At 47.1% G+C, this 18,266-nt stretch overlaps 1 protein-coding gene across 2 annotated transcripts in view; it reads right to left on the reverse strand.

Annotated features, from left to right (window-relative positions):
- Positions 1-7,002, reverse strand: part of MFN2 (mitofusin 2) — a 28,510-nt gene extending 21,508 nt beyond the window's left edge. Inside the window, exons 1-4 of one of the 2 annotated variants that reach the window (XM_032393438.1) lie at positions 6,760-7,002; positions 5,398-5,539; positions 4,918-5,002; positions 760-938 (exon numbers count right to left, since the gene is read on the reverse strand). In XM_032393438.1, the coding sequence (XP_032249329.1) occupies positions 760-934 (175 nt within the window). In that variant the 5' untranslated portion in view covers positions 935-938; positions 4,918-5,002; positions 5,398-5,539; positions 6,760-7,002. The remainder of the gene's footprint in view (positions 1-759; positions 939-4,917; positions 5,003-5,397; positions 5,540-6,759) is intronic. The other variant, XM_032393429.1, reaches the window with a different exon arrangement.
- Between the last annotated feature and the right edge of the window lie 11,264 nt (positions 7,003-18,266).

Raw genomic sequence — 18,266 nt, forward strand, 5'->3', positions numbered from 1 at the left:
TTGCAGACCAGAATTTAAAAAGCCCTGGTCTTGCTTGAGCACCTCTTTCACAAACAAGGAAACCAAGGGCAGGGAAGACTCAGCTCCTCGGTCTTTGCTGACAATCCCAGACACAGGAGCCAATGTGTGCCTTCTAGAGGGGGAGCCTGAGAAAGCCAGAGGCTGGGGCTGGCCATTGACTGAGTGGGGCCCTGGGAACCCTTCCACCTCTGCTGATCGAGCAGGGACAAGAGGCTGGGCTCAAATTAGTCACTAGTGAAAAGGTGCCAGTGATGCAAGTTTCCTATCCATAACCCACTGACTATAAATATCAGAGAAAGAACACCCTGGTCAGGGACAACCAAAACCCACACAGGGCCTGGTATAAATGGCAACCAGAACCAGGCCAAAGAAAGCACCTGGGCTCAGGAGTCAAAGACACCTAGTAAAGCCCTGCTATTGTCACTGAAAGGTATTGAGCAATTCGCAAAACCTCAATCTGCTTGTCTTCTACACACGGGTAGGATTCACCGACCCCTCATGATTCAACGACACAGAATACGCAGAATTCCTAAATGATAGGTCCCTTGTTTTCCTGGCCCCATCTCCCTGGAGCCCAATTCCACTTGATTCCAAGAGCAGAACACTGCTGAAGGTGACAATCTCTCTGGGCATGAGCTCCCCAAAAGCCAGGTTTTACCTCCCCACCTTCAAATCCTCCCACCTAAATGTGGAAGCTGATAGAGGAGTAGGCCCAGCTGAGCAGGCTGCCTGTCTTACCTTCAAGGAAGGTGGCACTCTCCTGGATGTAGGCCCCCAGTTGCTCAAAAATGCCATTGATCTTCTTCTTGGCAGTGACAAAGTGCTTGAGCGGGGAAGCATTCACCTCAGCCATGTGTCTCTTGTCCTTCTTGACTGTGATGATGGAGTTGCACCGAGAGAAAAGCAGGGACATCGCGCTGCAAGAGAAGACAAGGTGAGTAACCTAGGAACGCCCAGCTCGGACATTCTGCTAGGGCCGTGGCAGGGCACACTGGGTGGTCTGGGGCTAGCTCTGGGGGCCATCAAGAACACAGGCCCTCCAGGACTAGATCAGGGATGGCAACATAAGAGCCAGTGTCCTCAAGAGGATGAAGGGACCGCTGAGGACATCTGGGCAGTTTCCCTATGACATGGTGTGGGCACTCAGCTGGAGCCAGGACCCTGAGCTGAAGCCTTGGGCTGGCTGATCCTCACCTACTGACCAGTGGCAGGCTCTGCCCGCCCCACCTCAGACAGTCAGGCAGGAATCATGAAGGGACACACGAGAAGCCATCCTCTCAGCCTTAGGCAGAAAAGTGTGACAGAAATCTCACTTCTTTCCTACACATCACCCACCTGAGAAAAAGCACTGAATTCAAAGCAGTGAAAGCAAAGTGATGCTCAAGGTCCATGACCCCTACCAGGCCTCCCTGGCCACCCTGCTGTCCAGGTCACAATGCCCTAATTCCCTAACAGATTTTTTTTGTTTTTATTTTTGGTGGTGGTCGGGAGTGGAAAGGGGTGATGTTCAAATGACAGGTTTACTTCTACTGTTTACTTAGAAACATTTATTGATCTCTTTCATCATAAATGTGTGCACTATAGAAAGTGCGGAAACCGGGGGCGCCTGGGTGGCTCAGATGGTTAAGCATCTGCCTTCGGCTCAGGTCATGATCCCAGGGTCCTGGGATCGAGCCCCACAACGGGCTCCTGGCTCAGCAAGGAGCCTGCTTCTCCCTCTCCCTCTGCCTCTCTCCCTGCTCATGCTCTCTCTCTCTCTCTCTGTATCTCTGTGTCTCAAATGAATAAAATCTTTAAAAAAAAAAAAATGCAGAAACCGAAGGAAAAATCCATAACCCCACCATTCTGTGATAAGCACTATGAACACCTGTTTCACAGCAGTCTGTTTTTGGGTAGGTAGCTCTCTCACTCTCGATCATACACACATTTTTATAGCCTATATTTGTTCAAGTAGCAATAATATGTTAGGGGCTGTGAAGCTTAACTCCAAAGTCCTCGAGATCTTTGGTCAAAGCCCAAAGAGGCAGACAGACTAGAGAAGGTGGCACCCGGATGTGGCTGGGAATCTCTGGTCACGCTGCTCCTGAGTTCCCACCATGAACAGAGCTACATCCCCAGCAGAGCCCTCGGAGCCTCGATGTCAAAGGACAAAGGCCCCTCCAAGGATAAGGAGGAGTGTGCACGGCTGAGCGTGCCTGGTTCTACGGCTCCAACACCCAGCAAATTCTTGTGGGCCACCCCCTCCCCCATCATAGCACCATCAGCTCTCTGCCCGAGATGGCACCCGGCACTCACCGCCTCTAGGAAATGAGGAGGCTCATGGGTGAACACACATGAGAAACTTCCCAAGGGTACCAAAGGGTACTGAACAAGTCCCTGAGAAGCAGAAAGACCATCTAGAGAACGTGCACAACAACTGAAAACTGGCCCTTAAGATCTAATCATCCCAAAGAGTGGGCAGACAGACAGACACACAGGGAAGTATCGAACCACACGTTTCACCTAAACCTACAAATTACTCTGTTACCGATTTCTAGGGAGACAGGAGAGACAAGTAACTGTATGTCCATTTCTACCTCCCTCCTCAGTAAACCGCCACAACTATGAGATTTTCTTAGCGCGGAGGTCGAGCGTCAGGGCCTTCTGAGCAAAAGAACTCTGAGAAGGCAAACTGGGAAGGGAACACCATCGGCTCCTCCAGGGCATTAGAGCGCGCCGAAATCAGGCTTGGCGTGGCCCAGCAGGTAAGACTCTCAGAGAAACGCAATGAGTGCAAAAAGAGGAAAGCATCGAAAGGAGAAGAGAAGGGGTCCGGGATGGGGCATGATACAGCCGGTAGATGAGATTCTGGAATCAGGCAGAGCTGGGTTCAAATCGTACCCTTTCTGGGCCACATAAACTTGGGCAGGTTACTTTACCCCAGAGCTTTGAACTCTTCATGTGTATGACAAGTGCGATGCCACACAGACTGAGAAGACCCAAGAGGACACGGTACAAACTTAAAAGGTAGTTTTATGTGTTATACAGCAAGGACAAAATAAACTCCACCAACAAGATCGCACGCGAAGCCCCACCCTTCAGTCCCCTGATAACTGTCACCACTGGGGAGATGACTAGAGCGTTCTTGCCCAGCACACCCCTTTCCTACATTCCGGTGAGGTGAACACCCAGCCTTCGGGGAAGGGCGGAGACAACTCCACCAACACCCCCAGGGCTCTCCCACCACTGCCATGTGGAATCCAGTAAACAGGTCTATTCAGGGCTGAGGATCAGCGGTGCCCAGCCCCAGAAGTGACCTGCTTGCAGGAGAAAGTTCCCTGAGATCAGGGGGGGTCTAGAAGCATGTGCTTTTGAGTTCTGGTTCATTGTATGCAAGCCCAAAGGATATGAAACCAAAAGTGTTAGTGTTCAGTAAGCGAAAGATTCAAAGGCAGGCACGTTACTCAAAGCTTAGTGGTTCAAGGTTGTAAGATCTGCTCAGAGTTGAGCCAGTCCAGGAGCTGACCTGCTCTTACCGGGATTCCCCGGCCTGCAGCAGCATGCCCCAACCCTTTCTCAGGGATCCTACCTCCAACCCATCCAAACCGTCTGATTTCTCTGGCTCGGTGAACTACCAAGCTGAGGTTCTGTGTTTGTGTTGCTGCTTCACCCATCTGGCACATTCCTATTGTCCTTCTAGACCCAACTCTAGTGTCACCCCTCCCCCCGTGAAGCCTTCCTTGGCATCTCCAAGGAGGACATGCAACCTTACCAGACTTTTGGTTTTTTAATCACACTGTCTCTTCATCTAGTCAATGAGCTTGCAGAAAGACAGTCTGGTAAGAGTCGTGACCTATTCCCATTCTCTACTTTTCTCCTCCATGACTTGAGAAACATGGATGAGTTAGTGAAGGCCCCTTAATGGGAGTGTCTTCTTACCCTTCCATCCCTGGAATACCCAAATCTACTTTTTTCTTAAAAAAAGCAGCTTCTGGCAAATCATCTGTTTCTTAGTGTTTGGAGCTCAGGGAACCAAGACAGTTGAACAAACCTTTCATATTCCAGGATTTGATCCTTCAAAGAGCAAGCTGGACATACATATGTGCACCGATGGACCAAAGTTGCAGAATACACACACACAAGCCAAGACAGGGCCCCCAACTATCTTGGGGCTTTGCCTACTGGCTTCCTACCCTCACCGGGTGGTAGCAAGCAGCTGGGTTCCTGTGCCTCCTCTGGGAAACCCTGATAATCCCTACTTCACTGCAGGGCTCCCCGCAAGCATGTGGGGCCAGTCCCCCAGGCACAGCTGGGTTACAGTAGTTCTAATATCAGCCGGACATTACGTGGCATGCTTCAAGCTGTTGTGACAGCCACAAAGTGCTCTTCAAGTCAGGCTTTCAGATAGTTTATGGAAGCATTTCCCAAAGTGCGGTCCACAAAAATGTAGTACACCCAATGCTCCAGGTAAAAAGGGTTCCAGAGTAGAAAAAATTTATAAAACACTATATACCATGCTCTGCCTCCATCAGAGCACATGACCAAAGCAAAGACTTTGGAAAGTTACTAGCTTAACTGTATTTAATGCAGCATTTCACAAATGTATCTAAAGAAACTCTTCTTCCATGTAACAGTTTTTAAAATCCTGAGGAACATACTTTGGGGAAAGCCTCATTCATCCTGGTACTCTCCGTCTCTCCCACCCCAAGAAAGTGCTAGGGGCACAGTATTAACAGGTATTAACCGAAGACCAGAACCAAACCCAATTCTAAACTGAAAAAAAAAAGCTTGGCCTCAACCTAGGCTATTGGTTGAGGAGTATGAGGCGTCTTCCATGTGGGAACAGCAGGAGCAAAATTCACTGCACGGTGTGTTTGGATCCCAAGCACAGTCCCTGAATCCACACCACCTCCTTACCCAGTTTTATGCACAGCAACTCCTAGCAGGGAAAATAAAATAGGTCCACGGATCGTCTGCTGGCACAACTGGAACAGAGGAGAAGCTGAGAAATTGAAACAAAAGAGTATACAGGGTAAAGGGAGCAGAGGAGATCTCAGAAGAGCTGTGATAAGGAGCCAGTCTCTGCTGAGCAGAGAGGGGTAGGGAGGAGCCAGCATAGCAAAGAACAAGGGAGACAGAGACTAATTCTTCAGGGAGCCCAAAGATTCCAGCCACTTTCTGAACAGTCAACCTTTAAACAGGCTCTCTCCACCACCAGTGAAATCCTCCATGGAAGTAGAAAGGACAGACAGTTTTTTTTTTCAACACAGATTGGAAAACTCCAGCTCTGTGCAATGACGACCCCATCCAAGACATGTGCCACTGGATGGCCAGCAGAGTACACCCCTTTTCATTCAACCCAGATCCAAGGTGCCAGCTGTCACAGCCACCACTTACTTTTTGGATGGTGAGAGACCTTCACAGGTTGGGCATCATGGGCATGGCTGGAGTCAAAAAGACGAAAAGAATCTGAGTTCTCCTCTGTCCTGTTCCTCAGATTGAGGTTGGCTACTGACTGTGTTGACTCCACCAATTCCAACTTTTTGGAAAGGAAAAGGAACATGTCAACAAGCAGCAAATTAAAAAAAAAAAAAAAAAAAAAGGGTGCACAAAACACGTTTAATGGGTTTTAAAGCCAAACAAACTCATCCCTGAGGGAAGCTTAGTCATTGCCCGCACTAGGCGATGGTATGTGAGGGAAGTGCCCTTGAGAAAAACACAATACACAGGTGGGGACAATCCTGGGTATGCACAAACATGTGGTCAGCCACGTGCTGGTGAGGCGCAGGAGCTTGCTAAAGGCACGTCCAGAGAGGTGAGAGGAGAGGAGGTAACAGAACAGGACAAAGACTGGGCGTGAGGACTGTGGAACTCAGGACTAGAGATGGGAGGGCAGGCGTGAGGAAGAGAAGTAGAACTTACTGAAAGGCTATGTGTGCTAGATGCTGTAAAATATCTCACTTAATTTTCAGTTCTATGGAGCAAACAGAAGCTTGGAATACTTAAAAGATTTACGGACTGCTAGTTAAGTGGCCAAGCTAGAAACTGAGATACCACCTCCCTTTGACTCCAAAGCCCACTTGTTTTTAACTTCGCGGAGCTGCCTTACTCCACCCTTGCAGGCGGAAAGAGTGATAATCAGAGGTCTTTCTGGGAGGAGAAAAGAAAAAGAAATGAACAGGGCAATGAAGGATCACAAACAGAGGATGGGCAGTTTTGGCTTCATGTATCCAAATAGCTAATTATTCGGCACCTTCTGTGTGCCTCCTGCGTGTTGCTAGGCGCTAAAGTTAGGGATGGGTAAAACAGTACCTGCCCTCAAGGGGCTTACCTTCAGGTGAGAAGTCAAACAAGAAATAGGTGACAGCACAGGAGTGCAGTTAAGTGCCCAAAGTGGGAGAAGGCTGGGGGCTATAGTGGTGAACTTGGGCACTTACACGCTGAGTAAATGCTGGCATATACAGAAGACTGGATACGAAATAGAGAAAGGCCTGGGGTGGAAAGTGGCAGCGAAGGATGGGAAGGCGGGGGAGACGAGAAACCTCAGGGAACCCCACCCCCAGTCCCGACACCCGCGTCCCGCCCCCTGCTCGCAGGGCCGCGGAGGGCCCCGCAGCGAGGCCGGGGCGTGGGACCCCCGCCTGCCCGGATCCAGAGCCCCCGGGGTTCCAGCGTCCCACCGGTCCCCGCCGGGCTACTCAGGATTCGCAGGGCTGGGCCGGGCGGGTCCCCACCCCTCTGGCGCACTCGCCCTCTCACCTTCACCTTCCCGGCCTCGCGGCGGCCATCATACCCGCAACGTCACCAGACGGCGCCACCCCGAGAGGGGCGGGAGGAGGAGGGAGGACGCTCACGTCACCAGCCGCCGCACGTTCACCGCCCTGGCCCTGGTCAGTCGGTGGACTCCGAGCTCAGGCGGTTAGACCCTATCACTCCTTACGGGCCAGTGGGTCTGCCGGCTCAGCGCCCGGAGAGGCGTCTCAAGCGGGCTCGTTCACCGCCTGGGCATCCCAAGCCCATGACTCAAGCCTCGGGACTCCCGCTGCATCATGGGGGCTGTAGTTCCGCCGGGCGCCCGTCAGGGCGGGGTGGGCGGGGCCTCGGGCTGTCGAGGAGACCAAGAAAACAAGGGCGCGGATTAGAGGTTCCCGCTTTCTCGTTTATTGCCCCAGAGCCTGACCCCAAGGCCCCTGCCAGCTCTGTAATCCCAGCCTGCGCTTTGTAATTTTAGAGAAGAGCTCTTAAGAGGAAGACAGGAAGCAAACTTGGGCCTGCTGCCCTTCAGTTGACTTTGAGGCCGCAAGAACAGCAACCGTCACTGAACAGGCAGGGTACCTAACGTCATTTTATTTAACCTTCACAACAGTCCCTGGAGGCGCAGAGGACAGATTACCCCAGCTCACATATGGCAGATCACTGGGCCTCATTATGTGCCAGGCACTAGGACACAGCAGTAAAGAGGTCGCCTGGTGGCCTCAGCACGAGGAGGGGAAGGCTTGAAGCCTGTGCTCGCCAGTAGGACAGTTAACCAGCCACGGATGGCAATGGAGCCCCTGAAAGGTGACCAGTGCCAATTGAGATGTGATGCAGACTTAGGACCAAAAAAAAGCGGGGGGGGGGGGCACCTGGCTGGCTCAGTTGGAAGAGCATGCAACCCTTGATCTCGGGGGTCATGAGTTTGAGCCCCACATTGGGTATAAAGATCACCAAAATATGGGGCGCCTGGGTGGCTCAGTTGGTTAAGCGACTGCCTTCAGCTCAGGTCATAATCCTGGAGTTCCGGGATCGAGTCCCACATCGGATTCCCTGCTCAGCAGGGGGTCTGCTTCTCCCTCTGACCCTCTTCCCTCTCGTGCTGTCTCCCATTCTCTCTCTCTCTCAAATAAATAAATAAAATCTTTAAAAAAAAAAAAAAAAAAAGATCACCAAAATAAAATAAGTAAGCTTAAAAAATGTAAACAATTTCATTAATATTTATATACTGATTACATGTTAAAGTGGAAATATTTTGGATACATTGAGTTAAAAATCTATTACTAAAATTAAGTTCACCTGTTTCTTTTTACTGTTTAAAATGTGGCTACTAAAACATCTAAAACTGCATAAAAGTGGCTCACTGTGATATTGTGGTTTATAATAAATACGTATTTGGTTTTCATCCACGTTCCTGTGAAATGAGTGTCTCTTGTTATGCATAACGAGCCCCTTTCAACCACACCTGAGTTTATGTGAATGGGGTAACTTTTGGAAACCCCTTAAGTATGAGGGTTGTTTGCCCCAGGAAACCAACAAAGTGATTAGAGGGTTGGAACTTTCAACCTCACTACCTGTAAGCAGAGAGAGTTAGGGGTCCCCAGAAAAAGATAGACATAATTTTCTTGACATAAGAAAAGTCATTTTAGGGGCACCTAGATGGCTCAGTTGGTAAGCACGTGACTCTTGATCTCTGGGTTGTAAGTTCGAGCCCCACGTTGGGTGTAGAGATCACTTAAAAAAATAAAATCTTTAAAAATAAGTTTAAAATTTTTTAAAAATAGGCATTTCTTTTGGAGTTATCAACATCGAACATAATACCAATGATCAGCTTTTATTCTACCTGAGTTTACTAAATTCATGTACCTGTTGCAATTTGTCAGCAAAAAAAGACTTAAAATAATGGTTGATTTTGTCTGTCTCATGAAGTTTCCATGTGTAATTGTTGGGAAGAAGTAGGTTGAATAGATAAAAAGATTTGTAGGTAAACTTTTTTTTTTTTTTTTAAGATTTTATTAAGTAATCTCTATACCCAATGCAGGGCTCGAACTCACAACCCTGAGATCAAGAGTCGCACACTGCACCAACTGAGCCAGCCAGGTGCCCCTGTAAGTAAACTTTTAAAGAGCTTCCAAAATCTTTGGTAATTTAAAACTTTGAAGTTTTGCTAGCTTAAATAAGAAATTGGGTTCAATTCATTGGATATCTAAGTCTTTTCCAAATAAGATTCTGGTATAACAGCTCAAAACTGCTGACCACTTAGTTTCCACTAGAAATTAAGGTTTTTAAGCTTTAAGGATACAATTAAGACTACTGGAAATAGTGAGGGAAACAACTATGCAAAGAAAGATACATGTTTTTGGTAAGAAAAGAATGAGGAATGGGAATACATTTTTTAAGGGAAAAGAAAATAATTTTGTCCTAAAATGAGACTGGTTGTTTATTCTTTTTTCAACACTTTTTTAAAAACTTCTATTTATTAAGTAATCTCTACCCCCAACATGGGGCTCGAATTCTTGACCCTGAGATCAAGAGTTACATCCTTCACCAGCTGAGCCAGCCAGGCACCCCCTTGGTTTACTTTTTTTTTTTTTTTTTTTAAGATTTATTTATTTGCGAGAGAGAGAAAGAACACAAGCAGGGAGAGGGACAAGGCGGGGTGGACAGAGAGTCCCAAGCAGACTCCACACTCTGTGTGGAGCCCAATGTGGGACTCAATCTCAGGACCCTGGGATCAAGACCTGAGCTGAAAACAAGAGTCATCAGGTGCTTAACCAACTGCGCGCACCCAGGTGCCCCTTGGTTTACTTTTGATTAGAAATTGTAAACAAAGTTTTTTTTTCTTTATCTGCCCAGAAACAAAACAGAACAGTTTCTATGTTTTGTCTTTTTTTTTTAAAGATTTTTATTTATTTGACAGAGAGATACATAGTGAGAGGGGAACACGAGCAGGGGAGTGGGAGAGGGAGAAGCAGGCTTCCCGCTGAGCAGGGAGCCTGATGTGGGGCTCGATCCCAGGACCCTGGGATCAGGACCTGAGCCGAAAGCAGACACTTAACGACTGAACCACCCAGGCGCCCCACTATGTTTTGTCTTTACTGGGTCTTTGATTACTTTAGAAAACTGAATCTTCTCAATATTAAAAGAGCTAAGTTTTCTCAAAAAGTTAAAAATAGAACTACCCTACAACCCAGCAATTGTACTACTGGTTATTTACCCAAAGGATACAAAAAATACTGATTCAAAGGGATACATGCACCCCAATGTTTATAGCAGCATTATCAACAATAGCCAAATTATGGAAAGAGCCCAGATGTCCATCGACTAACAAATGGATAAAGAAGATGTGGTGTATATATACGATGGAATATTACTCAGCCATCAAAAAAATGAAATCTTGCCTTTTGCGACGACGTGGAGAGAGCTCGAGTGTATGCTAAGCAAAATAAATCAGTCAGAGAAAGATAAATACCATATGATCTCACTCATGTGGAATTTAAGAAAGAAAACAGATGAACATATGAGGGGGGAAAAGAGAGAGAGGGAAACAAACTACAAGAGACTCTTAACTATAGGAGACAAACTGAGGGTTGCTGGAGGGGAGGCAGGTGAGGGATGGGGTAACTGGGTGATGGGTATTAAGGAGGGCACTTGTGATGAGCACTGGGTGTTATATCTAAGTAATGAATCACTAAATTCTACACCTGAAACCAATTTTACCATATATGTTAACTAACTAGAATTTAAATAAAAATAAATAAATAAAATAAATAAAAGAACTAAGTTTTGCTCACAACTATGTAACCTGTAAAATCTCTTATTGCCATCTTGGTTAAATAGATAATTAAGAGGTAAGTTTTGTAGTGATCTGTAATCCTATTTTGCATGTACTTTAAAAACTTTGGAGGTTGTTTTTTTGTTTGTTTTTTTAACAAGCATCCCCCAAATTCAAATTCTAAATGAAGTCTTTTTGACTAAAGCGGTTTGTTTTTTTGGTTTGTTCAATTCCATGGGAAGCATTGTCAAATAAGTGATTATAAGCCTCCTCAGGTTACGTTGTATGGGTAAATGCTATAGTTGTTCTAGAAATTATATGAAATTCCTGAAGTTTTAAAATGACCTGGCATAGGGGCGCCTGGGTGGCCCAGTCGTTGAGCGTCTGCCTTCGGCTCGGGTCATGATCTCAGCATCCTGGAATCGAGCCTCTCATCAGGCTCCCTGCTCGGCGGGAAGTCTGCTTCTCCCTCTCCCATTCCCCCTGCTTGTGTTCCCTCTCTCTCTGTCTCTGTCAAATAAATAAAACTTTAAAAGATAAAATAAAATAAAATGTCCTGGTATAATGTCATCACTTGTAATTCTAGTTATTGAAATGTGTGTGTCACAGAAATAACCAAATTTCCTTGTCAGGTTCATTAAGATGTACTGCCATCAGATCTCTAACCATGGCCATTTTTTTATTTTTTATTTATTTTTTTTTTTTTTAAAGATTTTATTTATTTATTTGAGACAGAGAGAATGAGAGAGAGAGAGCACATGAGAGGGGGGAGGGGCAGAGGGAGAAGCAGACCCCCTGCCGAGCAGGGAGCCCGATGCGGGACTCGATCCCGGGACTCCAGGATCATGACCTGAGCCGAAGGCAGTCGCTTAACCAACTGAGCCACCCAGGCGCCCCTATTTTTTTTTTTTAAGATTTTATTTATTTATTTGAGAGAGAGAGAGAGAGAGTGCACAAGAGGGGGTGGGGTCAGAGGGAGAAGCAGACTCCCCACTGTGCAGGGAGCCTGATGCGGGACTCGATCCTGAGACTCCAGGATCATGACCTGAGCTGAAGGCAATCACTTAACCAACTGAGCCACCCAGGTGCCCCACCATGGCCATTTTTGAGTCTTTTGTCACTTAGTTATGGTTCTGATGCTCTCATAAATGTATTTCATTTTCAAGGAGATTCATGGAAGGGACTTTTGATGAATACAGGTTTCTGATACCATTCGGATCATAAAACTAAATAGAGTAAGAATTTTCGGAACCAATGGAAAAACTGCATTCAAACAGGAATAATCTGGGACTAAAAGAATTGAGGAAAATGATTATAGTTTTCATGACTCTTGTTTGAAATATTGCTGGTTCTCTAATGTTTGTCTCTTCCAGATTTAAGGAAACATTTTTCTCTTAGCATACCTGTGACTTACAGAAGCTTAGTAAAATATTCCTTTGCGAACAAATTGAAACATTTATCTTCCCCCCCCTACCCGATCCCTCTATTTGGAAACTCATTGAGTATTCTTACTCTGATGGCAACTATAGTTACTTGCGTAAGTGCAATAAGAATCTGTTCTACTTGTAAAAGGACACCATTGGAAACATGGTTATATTACCAAGGCTTTGAATGAAAGGTCATATTTGAGAGAGACATGCATAGACTCAGATATGACCAGACAGCCTTTTTTTTTTTTTAAGATTTTGTTGGGGCGCCCGGTTGGCTCAGTCAATTAAGCATCTGCCTTTGGCTCAGGTCATGATCCCAGAGTCCTGGATGGAGCCCTGTGTCGGACTCCCTGCTCAGCAGGGAGCCTGCTTCTCCCTCTCCCTCTGCCCCGTCCCTCTCCTGTGCTCGATCTCTACCTCAAATAAATAAATAAATTCTTTATTATTTATTTGAGGTAGAGAGAGAGAGAGCATGAGCCGGGGGAGGGACTGGGGGGGGGTGGGCAGGGAGAAGCCGACTCCCCCGCTGAGCAGGGAGCACAATGAGGGGCTCTATCCCAAGGACCCTGGGATCATGACCTGAGCTAAGGCAGACACTTAACCGACTGAGCCAACCGGGTGTCCCAAGATTTTTTTTTTTTTTCTTAAGTAATCTCTATGCTCAACATGGGGTTCAAACTCACAACCCTGAGATCAAGAGTCACATGCTCCACTATCTGAGCCAACCAGGCACCCTTAACCAGATACCTTTAAGGAACTAAGGTTGACTTTATGGAACCAATGAAGCCCCTTGGAAAAATCAGCCTGGTACCTTGCTTACAGGATTCCCAGAAACCTTACCGGGTGAGATAGGAAGGTTACTTCCTGGCAGGGTCAGGAACCTCAGGATATTTGGGGGACCTTGAAAAGAGAGGAAGTAACCCCAATCTGCAGGTATTGCAGATGAATCTGGTGCAAGTGTTTGGTTGACTTCCTAGCCTCGAGAGGCTGTTAAAGCTCAATCTGAAATTCCTTATGAAAAGCTCCAGCAAAGCAGATTTAAAAGAACTTATTTGGCACTATTCTTGTTACATTAAATAATTAAGCCAAGTTTGTTAAAACTGGACTTGTCTTGGGGTGTCTGGCTGGCTCAGTTGGAAAAGCATGCAACTCTTGTTCTCAGGGTTGTAAATTCAAGCCCCATGTTGGGTGTAGAGATTACTTAAAAATAAAATCTTTAAAAAAAAAAACTGGACTTGTTTTACAAACAAATTAGTCTTAATTTGGCTATCTTTCGTGAAAATTAGGGTGATTTTACAAAGAAAATATTTCAGTTACACATATTTATGGATGTTTCTAGATTCTAGTTCTGATTGTCTTTGAGTGCTTGCTGTTTGGCCTGGGAAGCTGGGCTGAATCCTGAACTCTCCCGATCTCGAATATCTGGCTATAATTCAACAAACTAAGGTTTTCAATGTTCTCCCATTCTTTGACTTGGACCAAACCTGCTCTTTTCCCAGAAGCCCTGAAAACTGAGGCTAGACGCCTGCAGGTAAACTTCAGAGAAATTTCCACAATGGCCCATGTTTACACAATCTTTGTGCCTGTTGCTGTATGGGTCATTCAAAAAAATCACTAGAGATCTCATGGGAGAGGCTATATAGAATTGTAAGTACTGTGTTAAAAATGAGCAGAATAAACTCTGGCTCTCCCTCTAGCCAAGGCTATGCAAAAAGAGAGACTGGCTGGGGAGGATTGGCCAATGGGTTCTACAGTTATACCCATCGACCCTGGCCCCTGGGGGATTTTATTTTTTAAGTTTTAGAGATAGATAGAGAGCACCAGTGGGGGGAGGGGCAGAAGGAGAGAGGAAATCCCAAACCAACGCTGAGCTGAGCTCGGAGCCTGACGCTGTGCTCCATCCCAGGCCCCTGAGATGATGATCTGAGCAGAAATGAAGAGTTGGATGAGTTGGATACTTAAAGAACTGAGCCACCCTTAACCCCCTGGGGGATTTAAATACCTTCTGGTTTTCATGGATACTTTTGAGGGATGGATGGAGGCTTTTCCTTGTGTAACTAAAGGGGCAGATGAGGTAATCAAGAGGTTGCCTGGGGACATGATTCCTAGCTCTGGTCTTGCCCGACCAAAGTGATAATGGATGTGCATTTGTTTTAAAGTAATCATGGGTGTGGCCCATGCTCTAGGGATAAAAATGGAAGGTACCTGCTGCCTGGAGGCCCCAATCATCTAGAGGTTTTAAGAAAAAGACCCCTTTGGAACACCTGGGTGACTTAGTCGGTGAAGTGGCTGCCTTCAGTTCAGGTCCTGATCCCAGGGTCCTGGGATCAAGTCCCCCATTGGGTTCCTTGCTCAGCAGGGAGCCTGCTTCTCCCTCTGCCTGCTGGTCCCCCTGCTTGTGCTCTCTCTGACAAAAAAGAAAGGAAAAAGGCCCCTTTGGGGAATGTTCTGAGAGCCTAGACATCCCCAGGGAAGGTTGAAAGATAACAACAGAACTTTACATGTACATGTGGAAGATCTTTTCCAGGCATCTTGCAACCTTAACTCACCTTGATGCTGAAACTAAATAAGCAATAAAGCGTATAATTCACCTTGGGACTGTTTTGTCTGCCCTGAACAAATTATGCAAATATGATCCTCCCTTTATCAAATGGAATAAACTGTATTCCTATGAACCAAGTGACTGGGTTTGCTGGAAGTCAGGGTCAGCTCAGGATCAGTTCAGCCCTATCTCGACAGGACCCGACTTGGGGCTATTAACCACTCACTCTTCTAGGAAGCTACAAGATACAGCTCCTGGGATTCATCGCTAACAGCTATAATCCTAACCTTTCTCTATCTCCCAGGGACCAGTGTATTTGGTCCATGCACATTTAACTTGCTAGTTGCAACAGTCCACTTAAGTCTCATGCTCCAATGGGGATATGAAAAATTGCAGCCCAAATCCTCTGATCCCCAAACTTATCTAAATGCAGCAGCAAGACAGTTTCACTCCTTGGATCACCTGGGTGGCACAGTTGGTTAAGCATCTGACTCTTGGTTTCGGCTCAGGTCATGATCTCAGGATCTTGAAATCGAGCCTCGCATCAGGATCCGCACTCAGCGTGGAGTCTGCTTAAGATTCTCTCTCCTCTACCCCTCCCCTGACTGAAATAAATAAATCTTAAAAAAGAGAGAGAGTTTCACTCATCTAACTAGGGAGACCACAACGCTCTTTCAGGAAGCAGTTATGGAAGACTGACCTGCACCCAAGACCCCTCAAGCATGAGGAATGAAATATCCCAAGGGGCGTGGTTTATAAGCAGGCCAGGAGATAGCCTAATTCTATCAGGGACAATAAATAGCGGTAAAGTGCTCACTTTGGCAGCACATATACTAAAAAAATAAGTAGTGGTAAAACTCCCAGTGCTGATTCCAAGCACTGACCTGATGCACTTTCTAGAGTTCACTCTGCAGGATCTAAACCCCTTTGAAACTCAGATACCAGAGCAGAGAATTGAAAATGCTGACCCTAACCAGCCCAATCCCGTGCGATATTCCCCATTGCACCAGTCCTTTCATGAATATGTTATGCAACCTTACCTTAAACTTCCCTAAGTTTGTTGTTGGGGAGACACTGCTTTGGGAAATATCCCCAGTGTTCTCCTTGTTGCACAGAAACCCCTTCCTTTTCCTATTCTTTGGCTGGTTGTGTCTTTTAGCTTGACACCCACAAAGAGACAAAGCCAGTTTTGAGTAGCATACTCCCTCAACCTCCTGGGAGGGGAGGGGGCTGGAGACTGACCTGATCATAAATGGCCAATGGTTTAGTCAATCATAACCTATGTAATGAAGCCTCCCTAAAAAAATCCCTGAACCATGCACGAGGGCAGCAAAGCTTCTGGCTTGGTGAACAGGTTGAGGGGAGGAGAGGGCCCAAAGGGAGTGTGCAAGCTCCTTGTCCCCTCCTATGTACCTTGCCCTACACTTCTCTTGTATCTGGCTATTTCTAAACTGTAATCTTTTCTTTTTTTTTTTAGATTTTATTTATTTATTTGTTAGAGAGAGAGAGCACAATAGGGGGAGTGGCAGGCAGAGGGAGAAGAGGCTCCTCGCTGAGCAAGGAGCCCAATTCGGGACTCGATCCCAGGACCCTGTGATCATGACCTGAGCTGAAGGCAGCCATTTAACCAACTGAGCCACCCAGGCGTCCCTAAACTTTTATAATTAATCAGTTATCCAGTAGGTAAAGTGTTTTCCCAAAATTCGTGATCCACTCTAGCACGTTAATTGAACACTCGGGATGATGGAATTTCCCATCTGTAACTCATCGTTGGTCAGCAGCCTGGGTCACAATGTACATTGGTGATTGGTGTTTACATGGAGGTGGGCAGGGGACAGTCTTACAACATGCAGCGCCTAGCCTGTGGGATCCAACATGATCTCCAGGTAGATCGTGTAGAATTGAGTTCAATTTATAGGACATCCTTTTGGCGTCTACTGAGAATTGGAGCATTGCTTGGTGTGGGAAAACCACCCGCATTTGGCGATCAGAAGTGGGGTATTGTGTGGAACGTAAAGGAAAGCAGTAAGAGTTTTTCCCTACAAGTGGATTTGTGGTTCACGTTGTATTTCTACTAGACAGCACTGCTTTAGAACCATGGTAGAATCTTGCCACAAATATTTCGAGGCAAATCAGTACGGGCAGACTGACCAACTTAGCAGTTCCCAGTGAAATTGGTCCAAGGGAACAGTCGTGCCCTGAGTGAACTAGCAGCCTCGTGTCCAGAGTCTCACTCTACACCGTGGGGCCGTCCCCAGATGCTGCCTCTGGGTGTGGCCAGGCCTCTGGGACGGGGTGCACACTGGGGCCTGTGACCCGCTGCCTTGTCGTGCCGCTGTTTCTTCCTTCCAGCTCCCTGGCCTCCCGGAGGGGACTGTCCGTTCTCCGAGGACAGGAAGTGAATTCCATTTCCTTTCCCTTATTTGGCAGAACCTTGCCCAAATCAGATGGAGGCCTGGAGGTTCTCCCTCTTTAACATTTGTCCTGTCCATTTCCTCCTGGGTCCTGGTCACGTGCCTGACCCGCTGCAGGAGGCTTGAAGTCCATCCTCTGCCCTCTGGTCTGGTGCTCCAGCCAGCACCCGGGCTTTCTCCCTGAAACAGTTCCAAGCCACGAGGCCCTCGATGACAAGACTCCCTTGAATCGGCTGGTGGTGTTATTGGGGAAGGGTGCAGGGCAGGGTTCGTATGCAATTGCAGATCTTCCTTTCTTACGTGACCTACTTCTGTTTTCACTGACTTTTTCTTGGTGGACGGGAATTGATTTGTAATCAGAAAAAGGCAGCAGTTAAAAACAACCCTGACACATACACACACGTGTGCGCGCACATGCACGCGCATAAGCACAAATCAGCTCAAAAAGGACACCTAAGGGACAGACTAGGCAAGGTCGCTTCTGGGGAGAACTCTGTAGCCAGGGGTGAGACAGGAAAGGGACTAAGATTTGCACTACATGAATTCGCCCTGGGTCACTTAAAAAAGACGAAACACTTAAAATTATCTTTAGAACACATACACAAAACCTTGGAATGTCTTTTGAAGCGATGAAGTCCAGCCCTCCCGAGCCTGGGAAAATGGGCTTGTACAAGCTGACCCCCACCACTGCCCACACCCAGCCAACCTGCATTCTCTGATCCCATCTGTGCCTTGCTGGCCCCAGCCACCTGACACAGAGTCTGCTCCTGGGAGCCTCCCCCGCCTCGAGGACCCTGCATAAATGGCATCTGGTAACCAGGCTTCTGTCTCAGCACTGCCGGCATTTGGGGCAGCTTAATTCCTTGGGGGAGGGGACGTCCTGTGCCCTGTAGGGTATTTAAGGCCATCCTGGCCTCTACGAATGGGTGACAGTAGCACCTCACCCGTTTCCCAGGTGTCACAACCAAAAATGACTTCAGACGTTGCCAAATATCCCCTGGGGAAGGAAATCACCCTCACTAAGCATAACGTCACAGAAGACCCAGACGATTCCCGCTACTCTTACTGGTTCTTCCAGCCACTGAGGCACTTAACCACACTGGGTCACTGTGGACTGAAGTTGCAGTTCGGATTTCTGGCCCCACTGCTGACTGTAGGGCTGCCTGGGGGGGGAAGGGACAAGATGTCTAGCGAAGAGCCCTCTCCCTTACCACTTACTCCTGTGACCTTCCTGGGCTTCCCCAAGCCTACAGTTCCTCATCTATAAAAAGGAAATGACAGGGGCGCCTGGGTGGGTTAAGCGTCTGCCTTCTGCTCAGGTCATGATCCCGGGGTCCTGGGATTGAGCCCTG

Source organism: Phoca vitulina, unplaced genomic scaffold (assembly GCF_004348235.1).
Source record: "Phoca vitulina isolate PV1807 unplaced genomic scaffold, GSC_HSeal_1.0 scaffold2, whole genome shotgun sequence".
Taxonomy (NCBI): Eukaryota; Metazoa; Chordata; class Mammalia; order Carnivora; family Phocidae; genus Phoca; species Phoca vitulina.